This window comes from Carassius carassius, chromosome 32 (genome assembly GCF_963082965.1).
Source record: "Carassius carassius chromosome 32, fCarCar2.1, whole genome shotgun sequence".
Classification (NCBI taxonomy): domain Eukaryota; kingdom Metazoa; phylum Chordata; class Actinopteri; order Cypriniformes; family Cyprinidae; genus Carassius; species Carassius carassius.
In genome coordinates this window covers 20,269,073-20,281,541 of record NC_081786.1, presented here as the reverse complement: position 1 = coordinate 20,281,541, position 12,469 = coordinate 20,269,073, and the positions used below count along the sequence as shown (strand labels likewise).

General features: G+C 38.6%; 1 protein-coding gene across 1 annotated transcript in view; it reads right to left on the bottom strand.

The window, feature by feature from the left end:
* Positions 1–12,469, bottom strand: part of LOC132113387 (stAR-related lipid transfer protein 9-like) — a 52,215-nt gene that overhangs the window by 8,458 nt on the left and 31,288 nt on the right. The window contains exons 4-16 of the mRNA XM_059521170.1: positions 8,911–9,027; positions 8,795–8,827; positions 8,236–8,294; positions 7,994–8,106; positions 6,683–6,825; positions 5,728–5,795; positions 5,455–5,552; positions 5,179–5,379; positions 5,003–5,100; positions 4,835–4,912; positions 3,674–3,751; positions 3,275–3,454; positions 2,599–2,653 (exon numbers count right to left, since the gene is read on the bottom strand). Of these exons, the coding sequence (XP_059377153.1) occupies positions 2,599–2,653; positions 3,275–3,454; positions 3,674–3,751; positions 4,835–4,912; positions 5,003–5,100; positions 5,179–5,379; positions 5,455–5,552; positions 5,728–5,795; positions 6,683–6,825; positions 7,994–8,106; positions 8,236–8,294; positions 8,795–8,827; positions 8,911–9,027 (1,321 nt within the window). The remainder of the gene's footprint in view (positions 1–2,598; positions 2,654–3,274; positions 3,455–3,673; positions 3,752–4,834; positions 4,913–5,002; positions 5,101–5,178; positions 5,380–5,454; positions 5,553–5,727; positions 5,796–6,682; positions 6,826–7,993; positions 8,107–8,235; positions 8,295–8,794; positions 8,828–8,910; positions 9,028–12,469) is intronic.

The window sequence follows — 12,469 nt, the reverse complement described above, 5'->3', positions numbered from 1 at the left end:
AGCCCGTCAGAGCTTGTGTTCGGACATAATGTCCGTGGTCCTTTGAAAATGTTAAAGGAGGAATTTCTCTGTAATGATTCGTCTGCGAAGCCCAACGTCCTTGATTTCGTATCACGTACTCGTGAACATTTGCAAAATGCGTGTACTGTGGCGAGGGAAGCACTTTCTCTGTCACAAAAGAAAATGAAGAGAAATTTCGATAGGAAAGCAGTGGTGCGTAATTTTCTGCCAGGAGAGAAAGTTCTAGTGCTGTTTCCCATTCCTGGATCCTCTCTCTCTGCGCGTTTCTCCGGTCCTTACGTGATAAAAAGTAAGTTGAGTGAAACTGACTATATCTTATACACTCCAGAACGGAGGCGAAAAACCCGTTTATGTCACGTGAATATGATGAAACCATATTTATGTCGTGTTGAGTCAAAAGAGAACACTGAGGATTTGGTCTGTGAACCGGTGACTGAGTTAACCACTGAGCATGTTTCACTGCTAACTTATGCTTTGCCTACCGACACTGAGGATGATGGGTTGAATGTATCTATGGAAGCTTTAAAAGGAGGATGTTTTGAGAACTCTGAAGTTTTATCTTCGCTTCCTTATCAACTATCTTATCTCTCGCCTGAACAGCGAGAAGACGTAATGAAGCTGATAGATAGTTTCTCGAGTTTGTTTAACGACGTTCCTCCCGGTACTAATATCATCCAGCATGACATCGAGGTCGGTAGTTCATTGCCAATCAAGCAACATGCTTATCGTTGCCCAATAAATAAGAGAGAAGCAATGAAAAGTGAGGTTAAGTATTTATAGCAGAATGGTTTCGCTGTCCCGAGTAATAGTCCATGGAGCTCGCCGTGCGTCCTCGTACCAAAGGCTGATGGGTCTTTACGTTTTTGTACTGACTTTAGAAAGGTATATTCTATCACTGTGGCTGATGCTTTTCCGTTACCGCGAATGGACGATTGCATTGACAGTCTTGGGGGTGCGAAATACATCACTAAGTTAGACCTTTTGAAAGGTTATTGGCAGGTGCCTTTAACCGAGCGCGCTTCTAAGATCTCCGCGTTCGTAACCCCTGATGCTTTTCTGCAGTACACGCGTATGGCCTTCGGTTTGCGGAACGCACCAGCAACGTTTCAACGTTTAATGTTTATCGTGTTAGGCGAAGTTCCAAACTGCAATATCTATTTAGACGATGTGGTCATTTATTCGTCTACATGGGCTGAACACATGTTGACTTTACATGACGTGTTTCACCGATTAGAAGCGGCTTCCTTAACGTTAAACCTAAAAAAATGTGAATTTGTGAAGGCTTCTGTCACCTATTTAGGGAAGCAGGTGGGAAACGGTCAGGTACGGCCAGTGGACGGAAAAGTGGCTGCTGTCCTCAGCTACCCAGTGCCTACTACGAGGAGAGAATTACGTAGATTCCTGGGGATGGTTGGGTACTACCGGTGCTTTTGTAAAAATTTCTCGAGTGTCGTTGCCTCTTTAACAAAATTGTGTAGTCCTAAAGTTTGTTTTAACTGGACTAATGAGTGCCAGCAGGCATTTCTCTCTGCAAAATCTCTCCTTTGCAGTGCACCTGTTCTGTCTGCTCCAGATGTGACTCGTCCATTCCAGCTTGAGGTAGATGCTAGTGCGGTTGGAGTGGGAGCTGTCTTGCTGCAGGAGGGTGCTGACGAAATAGGCCACCCAGTATCTTACTTTTCAGCTAAGTTTAACCGTCATCAGTTGAATTATTCAACAATCGAAAAAGAGACTTTAGCTATGTTGTTAGCATTACAACATTTTAACGTTTATGTGGGGTCTAGTTCTTCTCCTGTCGTTGTTTACACGGATCATAATCCGCTGGTTTTTCTGAGCAAAATGTACAACCATAATCAACGATTGATGCATTGGGCTTTAATGGTTCAACCATATAATTTAGAGATCCATCATAAAAGAGGATCTGACAACGTGGTTGCAGACGCGTTGTCTCGCGGATTAGTTTAAGCTTTCTGTGTGATTTCATGCAGAATCAGTTTTCTTTTCTCTTCTAAAGGAAGGAAAAAAAAAAAAAAAAAAAATCTGATTCTTCCTTTAGGGGGAGAAGTGTTACGGCCTCAGCCTTATGGGTGTTGCCTGTGTGTATTTGTGTGTTTGTTTCGTTTTCTAATCGGGGGTTTCTTTCTGAATGTAGACTCCGCCCTTGCGCCCCTGTGGCCCGTTGCTCTGATGGCTCGTGCTGAGCATATAAGTGGAGTGTGAAGGAGGGTGAGACACGCGACGGTGACTCCGTGCGCGTCATGATACCTAGCCGCTGGTCAACTCAAACTGTGTTCTTTGTCTTTTGTGCTACTATTTTGTTTATCTTTGTTAGTGTTTGTTATGTCTGTATTGACTTTAGTGTAGAGTAAATGTGTGTTTACATGTGAGGAGAGAGAAAAATTGAGACGTGAGTTTGTGCAGTCATCCTATTAGTCTTAATAAATGTTTTGAACTGCTCTCTGCCTTGCGTCTCCTTTTATGTTGCTGAACCCTTTAGCAACGAGCATTTTAACAACACGGGTTCCTAACAGATGTAAATAAACCATAATTCTTAAAGATGAGATGAATATGAGATACCTATGTGAGGCTCTTCCAGATTGTCATCCTGAGGCCCGATTCTTGTTACCCCTTCCTGTAGCACCAAAATAAAACAAACATTAATAGAATTAAGAGGATTTAGTCGAAAATAAAACATTTTCTTCTTCCATGTCTTATTTTTTGTTCCTTATACACCTCACAGCCAAACAAAGGATTTGTCTACTGTTTATGAATGATAAAATACCTGCTTATATAAGCCTGGACACATGGGTGCACGATCATTCCCAGGTGGCTTTAGCAAGGTAACTGCTGAAATTGCACAGCCGTAAGCCTTTTATGGGCTATCATGACTAACCTCTTACCACAGATTTACGCAAACACAGAGTAATCCTCACTAAAGTGTTCCTGCACAATCACACAAAAGTATGTAAGAGGAAAGTGAAAAGAATAGGAGGGAATGTCTGGACCACATGACTAAAACTCTGAGATGTTTTACCTTCCTGTGAGAGGTATCTCAAGAGTTTTGCACACAGAACAAGAGTAGAAAAGATAGAAGAGAAGTGAAGGGGAAATCTATTGGAGGGAAAAGAGAAAGAATCATAGGTTAAATGACCTGAAAGGACAAAGGATTTTATAGAGAGAAGGCTAGCTAAAGGTTTCAAGGATGTGACATGAAAAAGCAATGTATTGTGTATAAATAGCTAAATAATTCTACCCGAAGGTGGTAGATGGTGACCCCTGTACTGAGGACGTCTGGCTCTAGAGCGATGAGGTGGGGCAAGAGCGAGTGAATGAGAACTCCTGCTCTGTCCTGGTTAATGTCCACACTGTAGCGCTCCAACAGGGCTCGCGTATCACACCAACTGTCAGACCAGTCCTTAGTCAGCTGCTCCACCTGCAAAGGAAACATGAGCGAGTGAAAATTAGCAGGTGGAAAGTTAACTGTGGAAAAAAAACTGAAGAGTGATGATAAAGAAAAGAAAAAACAGAAAGAAAAAAAAAAAGAATTCTGTAGAAAACGAGCAAAATCACCCTAAGGAGACCCACACTACAATTTACACAACCGTTCAAAAGTGTGGAACTTTATCATGTCACAAAAGATAGGTGGACTAACCTTCAGTTCATTCTGTAGGACTATATCAGACAAGCTACCTTCTCTCTCATCACTGAGAGATGGACTGGGATTCCTTTGCTGTGGATGGAAAAGACAATTATCATTCACTTTTGCACAACTTTTGTTTAATATGAATATGGAAACCATTGACTTTGTAACACCATGTCCTAACCAGGCACCTGACAAGTGTCCATTCCATTTTAATCCTGACTAGTGCTTAGTCCTTGACTAAAGATTTTTCTGATAAACTAATAGCCATTCATTTTAAGCGATTAGTTGACTAATCGCATGCTTATCTTAACAAACCATGCAATTCATAATAATGAGCCTTTAATTGCCTACAGTCAGCTTGCAACAGTGCACCACAGAAGAAATGATTATGAATGCTTCAGAGATAAAACAGGAAGAAGACTGCCTTAACATCATAATAATTCAATAACTAACTAGTGTTTTCTGTATTTTTGGCTGCAGTGATGAAGCCGACGACACGGACACCACAGTTAACATGCATGTTTCATATTCAGATAATATAAGGATACGTCTGATAATGTGTTTTCCGATTGAATTGGTTTATTTAAAAGTAGACATGTCACTAGATATATTTTCCATGTAAGGCAAGCACAAAGTTTTGGCAGCCCTAATCCCAACCAACTGCAACAGTAAACAGCACAGGACAACAAGACTTGGTTTTGTTACTGTTGATGGTGCAAAGTAGTCTAGGCCACATTGAAATCTCATTTGTCAATTTCTCACTCAATACAACTCATTTTTTATCTAATTACTTGATACCCAATATTTATATTGTACCTAGTCTATTTAAGCTGTTAAAGGGATAGTTCACTCAAAAATGAAAAGTCTGTCATTAATTACTCACGCTCATGTTGTTCCAAACACACAAGACCTTTGTTCATCTTTGGAACACAAATTAAGATATTTTTGATGAATTTCGAGAGCTCTCTGACCCTCCATAGACAGCAAGGATCCTTACACAATCAAGGCTAAGAAACGTATCAAGGAGATCGTAAAAATAATCTGAGAGCTCTCAGAATGCATCCAAAATATCCTAAAGATCCAAAAGATCTTACAGGTTTGGAACGACATGAGGGTGAGTAATTAATGACAGAATTATTATGGGTGAACTATCCATTTAAAGTTTGGTACCATTTCAAAGCTGATCAGCATGCTCTTCAGACGATCAATTTCCTCTCGCAATTCTCTGATCAACCTCACATTGGCATCCTGAGATAAAACAAAATGTTTTACTTTTAGTTTCATTAACATAATTTTCTGTTGATGGTGGTACAGACATTTGGAGACATCTGAACACACCTCATTGACTCTTGGCTTGTTGACGATGTTCCTGGCATGAGCTGCATAGCGGAGGGTGCTCAGAGTCTCATTGTAGCTGCTGCTGGATGGTGAGACAGCTGGAGGAAAATGAATCTCAGGATCAATTCCACTAGCACTGAAACTGATGCAGCATATCTCGACTCTGACCGGCTTACTTGCAATCATGATGGTTTTGGAGTTGCCGCCCAGACTGTCTTTGAGGAGCCATGTGAGGACAGAGTCCCTGTAGGGAATGAAGCATTGTCTGCGCCCGCTGCCCGACAGAGAGCTGGACTGACTACCCACAGTGCTTCCTTCACCCTCACTGAGCACACTGTTAATGCTCTGACTGCTGCTGAACATCAGAGAGTTCTGGGCTAGAAAAACAAAGTGCAATTTCATGACAAGGAAGATAAGAGGGGATAGTAAGAATAAAGAAGACCGGTGCCTACCAAGAGCAGAGATGACGATGCCAAGGGTGACAAGAGATTTGTTGATGTTGGCACCTTCTGTTATTCTATCTCTGCAGTACTGAGGGTCGGCTCGTTCACTGACACAGCACAAAGAGTGATATTTCAAGTCAAGTTAGCACTTTACTGTTCACCATTATGTGATCAGCCACTAGAGGGCAACCTGGCCACATATAATGGTTTCATGTCAGTGAATGCAGCTTTCTGGATTTTAAACAAGGAGACTTTGGTTTAAGTTTAAACTAAAACACTAACCTGCCAGCCAGGTCCACCAAGTTGATCTTGCTCACTATTTCCGAGGGAAGGTTATTTTCTAGAATAGCCTATAAAAGAATATTAGCATTCAAAAGTTTGGGGTCAGTAAGATTATTTTTTATGTTTTGGAAAGAAGCATCTTATGCTTATCAAGACTGCATTTATTTGATCAAAATTACAGTAAAAACAGCGAGGTAACACTTTTGTAAAGGGACCAATTCTCACTATTAACTAGTTGCTTATTAGCATGCCTATTATTAACATATTGGCTGCACAATACCTAAATTAACAACTACCTTACTAACTATTAATAAGCAGCAAATTATGAGTTTACTGAGCAATAAAGACATAGTTAATGGTTTGTTAATTGCAAGAATTGGACCTTAAAGTGTTACCAACAGTAATATTTTGTAATATTACGGTATTAAAATTTAAGATAACTGGTTTCCCTTTTTTAATACATTTTAAAAATGTCATTTTTTCCTGTGATGGATATGCTGATTTAGTGCCCAAAAATATTTCTTATTATTATTATAGATGTAAAAAAAAAAAATTGTTTTGCATGAATAAAAGTTTCAAAAGAACAGCATTTATTAAAAATAGAAATCTTTTATAACATACAAAGTATTCAATGTTACTTTTGATCAACTGAATCCATCTTTGCTAAATAAAAGTACTAATTTCTTTAAAAAAAAATTTATCCTACTGAAGCCAAACTGTACAAAAACTATTGTAAAGGTGATTTCATTACATTTTTGGCACATGGATAATAAAGCAAAATATATAGTCTAGAGTGAAATATGTGTGAATTATCTAGTGTGACTAGAAGCCATTTAGTTACACAACTAAAGTAGTCTAATGCAGTTTGGGATTTAAAAAAGACTGATGAGAGATGTTCAGTTGCAGTCTGCTAAATGCATAAATGTAAATGTAATGAACTTAATGAGATGCAAACCTGTGTGTATTGAATGGTAAAGATGGCATGAGATCGACTGCTCGCATCATGGACATGTGTAGCGGCTGTGATGCGGTTAGCGATGCCCTCCTCAAGCAGATTCACTGCTTGTTTGTAGTCAGTCACTACATGCTGAGAGAGACCTAAGATAAACAGCATAATAGCATCATCATCCTTTCCATGATTTGAGTCACAGACACTCTCTTCCTGCCAGAGAATAGAAATGGAACAAAATGAGGAAGATCATCTTTCATTATGTAAAGCGGCCTGGGGTGCTAAAACTTTTATTTATTGATCTTCTAGAGTGTAATTGGGCCTGAGTTTAGTTACAGTTGCTGTGTGCTTATTTCTGTACATTTAGTTGTTAGGTTTTAAAATACAACGTATTTTAGCACCTGGACAAATTTTGTTGTCCAGCTGGTTGTTAATCTGTCAGGAATTAACAGAATAGTTACAAATAAAAAAATTCTATATTTTGGTATTCAGTGCTAAGAAAATGTATATATTTTAAGTGCCTCGAGTGTCCAAATACTTTTTGAGGTCACTGTGTTTACATGTGTGAGAAACACATCTTGGTCAATACACAATGCCCCTGTACTGAGCTTCTAGCAGCCACATGGAAGTGAGGTCACTTCCTTTGCTGCACTGGGCTTTTTTCCTTATACACACAATGACTGGATGTTGGACAAGAAAAAGGAGAAAGAGAGAGAGAAGCGGCAACCTCCCGCTCTCTCTCCTGAAGCCATCAAGAAAGTGACTAAAACTGCAATTCATCGACTGGCCGCTTGAGGCTGGCTCCAAAAGGGAGTAAATCCCATATACTCCCCATGTCAAAATGCCCAACTTTACAGCAGATCAAAAACATGTTTACAGCCTGGTACAAAAAATGATTTTGGTATATATATTTAATTTTGCCCTTCGTGACAACTGTGAGGGGGTGAATTTTTTTTAACTCATCCGTTTAAATTATATTAAACCTTATAGTTCTGCATAATGAAGGGCGTGGCCACTTGAGTGACAGGTGGATTGCCGCTGCTGTCTCTGCCGTCGAGTTAGGTGGGCGTGGCTCCAGCAACCACGCTGCGGTGGGAATTGAGTAACAAATGCAAACACTCAGGAACAAGTAACTTATGTACACAATTACCTCTTTAATAAAAATACCCAAACATTCATCAAACATTATAACACAGTGAGCGCTTTCCTCATGTTTTCATTAGTACTGGTTACACAAGGTAATTTGGCTTCACCACAATTCTTTCTACAACAAATCAGCATGAAGGGCATTTTACATTTGCTTTTGTGAACACTCACCCTGCACATAGGGCCCCTTCTCTGGGTGTTCTCGAACCCTCAGGGGTGCTGGCTTCTTCTGCTCTGCCCCTCTCAGCAGATCACGCACACGCTCATTATAGATCTCTAAAAAACTGAGAGGGAAAATGAGGTTGCGATATGCTTTTGCTTACAAGCATACTTCTTGCTTCATTCTCAGGATTGGCTTACTGATACTGTTGCGAAAGAGTCAAAGAAAAAGAAACAGAGGGTTTCCTTCTAACCTTATTTCAACTCTACAGCTCTGTCCATCTGCAGACTCAACTCCAGACCTAAAAAGACCCTTTATCAAAAAAGGGTAAAAAATAGGCTTATTAGGTAACCCAATTATCATGCACTCAAATCATTTACTCGCCCTCATGTCATTCCAAAACCATACAATTTTCATTCATCTTGAAAGCACAAATGAAGTCATATTTGATGAAACCTGAGAGATTTCTGTTCCTCCATTGAAATTCCATGCAACCAAAAAATTAATGCTTCAAAAAGCTCGAAAGACATCATAAAAGTAATCCATATGAATCCTGCAGTGTAATCTAGGGCCCTAAAAAATTCATTAGATTTTTTCCCAAATTCCATTTTTCGATTTGAATTTTTCTGTATTCCCTTTTTTGCCTATTTTAATTATTTTAAAACGTGTTTTAATGGTTCAATTAAATGGTATTAATCAAAAGCCATTTCTAGTTAATTAAAATCATGAAACTTACACTTGTTTTCCATTAACTGAATAATGACAGAAATGTAATTTTTGGGTGAACTATCCCTTAAATGCCAGTAACTTACTTGACAGATCCTTGGTGTCAGTCCAATGGAGTCCTGCACAGATTAAGAGGAGACACAATAATTAGGTTGAAATAATGCTTTACCATCGTCTTTATCTCATACAAGTATTTACGTACTGGAGTGCCCATCATGGTGTAAGTTTTCCCTGAGCCCGTCTGTCCATACGCAAACAGACACACATTATACCCCTCTGAAGCTCCAGACAGGACACACACACCAAGGTCTTGAAACACCTACAGGAAGAGAAAGCACATTTTTGACAGAAAAGCATTTTTTTATTGTAATCTCTAATAACAAGTCTAATGTTCTGACACACAGGTGAAATTCTTGTTCTATGGGTTTGTTGACAGAATGTGATTGTTGATCTGTGTTTATTTGAGAGAAAGAGAGCGAGCCTGTTCTCTGAAAGTTATGTTTGTGCAGGTTTCGAGTAAAGAGAATGTGCTGCGTCTGTTTGCCTGAGATTCTCAGAGTGTGTGGAGATCAAACTTCTTCCGTTCTCACTGTAAGGAGAGGAGAAATGAAAACACAGAGACCTACTGCTCTCTCACCATCCCCACTTTGTACTGCATTATTTTCCTCTTTTTCTTCCTTCAGTCTACTTTTCTTCAGAATTATTCAACCCCTGTGTCTTAACGAAATGGCTTTGAAAGAATGTTCCACTACGCTGGCATTTGTTTTATATTACACTTCATCTTGGCTTCGACACTGACTTGACACATGTCTGGTCAGAGCAAAGTTCTCAATCAACACTACTCTAAAGAGTAGTGATGCATCAAAATTGCAGCAACCAAAAATATTCGACTAAAACAGCAAATAAAAAAATAAAAACTTTTCGTTTTAGCCAAAATAGTTTTGGAGGGCCGAAACCACTGACCGAAACAGTAATGTTTAAGTAGCTTTTCCAATATTGAATTTTGACTGTGTCAGCATCTCTTTTATGCACACAGTGTGGACAATATGTAAAATTTGTTCGGCTGAAATATCGAAAAGTGGTTTATTGCCAAATAACATGACTACGACTGGTTTCATTTATCACTTGAGAACACAACACACTGAAAAACAAAAAGAAGCTTTATTATCTGTTTCTTTTTTTGGCTAAATGAAAACTTTAATTTGGGTTTGAGTAAAAAATGTTGGTGCATGACTATTTTACAGAGGCAAGCTTCAGTATAACTACTGTTCATAATAGGGTTGGGGAACAGTTTAAAATTAAATTGAAATTTTAAAGGAATAGTTCAAAAACTAATATTAGGTCATCTTTAATCACAATATGTAAAAGATTTTACTTAGACTAATCTTTTCACTTAATTGGTTTATTAATTTCACAAAACTGGTCTGAATGATTAATTCACAAATCTGACTGGTGTTTTCCTTGGTACAGTTAACAGGCCAATGGAAGAGAGGATTATTATGAAATGCACATGTAACAAGTTGAACCTTTTATGGTAATTTTATTTATAAAAGATTTAAAGGTCCATTTCCCATTCATTGTAACTTTACATTATTTAAATTCCTCCATTTACGTTCCACAGAAAATCATACAAGTTTGGAGCTACAGAAGGGTTTTGGGGTGAACTATGTGCCTGTTAAACTGTCTGACACCATGAACATGTACAGTAAGAAAACAACCCCTATTATAGTAGTGTAACTGTGTAGATTGGTAATAAAAGAACCAATGTCGATCTCAGAGAGAAAGCATGTACACATTGTGATAATGTTTAACAGCTAACACACGAGAAACAAATCAAAATCTATAAGATTGGCCAGACAAATGGCACTGTAATGTATTCTTTAAACAGCCTTGCCCTCGTGCCAGCTCTTAAAGGAAAAACAGGTTAATGCTCTTTTAATTATTTTTTTACACACCTTTGTCTATCTTCATGAACTTTCAAAAGCATTACAAACACTAAAAGCATAAAACACAGTCTTTCTTATTGTGTACTACAGGTGTGGGAGAGTGAAAGTAATTTGACCTTCACGTCCATTGAAAACCCAGTGAGTCAGCAAAACAAGAGACTCTCTCAGAGTATTGTAACCCAGGTATGTATTTGGCCGAGATGAGAAGAGTCCTGGGGCTGTTGCGCTCTCGGTGTAGGGTGTGAATAGAGGCTAATTGGGATGCTGTCTGCAGGGAGAGCAGATCAGCATCTAGCAGCCACTTCTGTCTGTCTCACTCTAATTAGCCTGAGCTCTGAGCTTCTTCAACTTGAAAGAATCAGTGAGGGAGCTTGTTAGAGGAGTCCATCTTAACTCACTCTCCACTGAACTCTGCTCATGTAAGATGCTTTTTTTCCACTGTCACAGCATGTTCTTTTAATTTGCTCTCCTTGTCACCACTGGACTCTTGCCTGAGCTAACAACTTCTTAAACAGCAATGTGCTTAGGGTGGGTAGTAGTGAACTGGCACACAACAATTAATGTGTCTAACTTCACTTAAAGCAAAATCTGTTCACTTTTGCCAACAATTAAAAAAAAAATGTAAAAGCAGCATCAAAAAAGTAGGAGTTTTCAGAGAAGGTAATGATATACGGAAGGAAGCACACGCACAGAAATCAGCTTGAGTACTAAACTCTTTAATGTCTTATTGTGCTTAAAGTTAAAAACACACACAAAAAGAGTTGGTTATGTATGTTAGCCCGTTTCCAACACTAAATAAAAAATAAAACATGATAATTGCAACTTTTTTATCTCATAATTCTTACTTTATATCTCAGAATTTTGTAATTGCGAGCTATTAGGTCAGAACTGACAGTAAAAAAAAGTAAAACTTGAGAGTTATAAAGTAAAAATTGCGAGATATAAACTCGCAATTCAGAGAAAAAAAGGTTATATCTCACAATTTTGACTTCTTTGAGAAAAAACATCAGAATTGCGAGATATGAAAAAAAAAGTCGCAATTACCTTGTTTTGTTTTTTTATTCAGTGGCGGAAAAACAGGCTTCCATAGTTATGTCTGTGACGGTAAACAGCTGGGAAAGAAATTCCATGTTTCTATTAGATCTGTGTGGCAGCAGTGTAATAAACAGCAAATTAATCAATAAATCCACTGCTCTCTTGCCTCCTCTGAGGCTGGCACTTTGTATAATGTTCTGTGCTCACCTGTGCAGCCAAAGACAGAACAGTTAGCAATCTTTGCTTGAATTTACGTTAGAACTGGTACGCTGTTGTCCCTTACGAAACACAATGGTGGTGACGTGGGTGGAAACGAGCAGATTAATGGTCAGTAACATTATAATAAGATCCACTTTCTAAGTCACGGGGGGAGCTAAATCTGACACGCTTATTTCACAGGTTTTCAGAGAAAGGCTTGCCAAAAAGAAATACTGGGTTGTTGTTTCCCATGTTGCCTGGGTAGATGCACTGATTATAGCACTTAAATGGAGAAAAAGTCAGATTTTCATAATGTCACCTTTAAAAAAGTCTCTTTCCACTTTAGTTGCCACACGCCACATTCACATTGTTGTTTTTACAGAAACCACTCAATAGGACCACATAATAATAACAATAATAATTGAATTAAATCCCCTCTATGATTATATGTTTGTGCATGCAGTTATGAATGTGTGCATGTGTACAGCCAAAGGAAACCTTGGACAAAAGCATCTGATGTTTGCTTTCCTCCTTTTCCCTCATCATAACACAAACAAAAACAACAGGACTTTTGGTCACAAT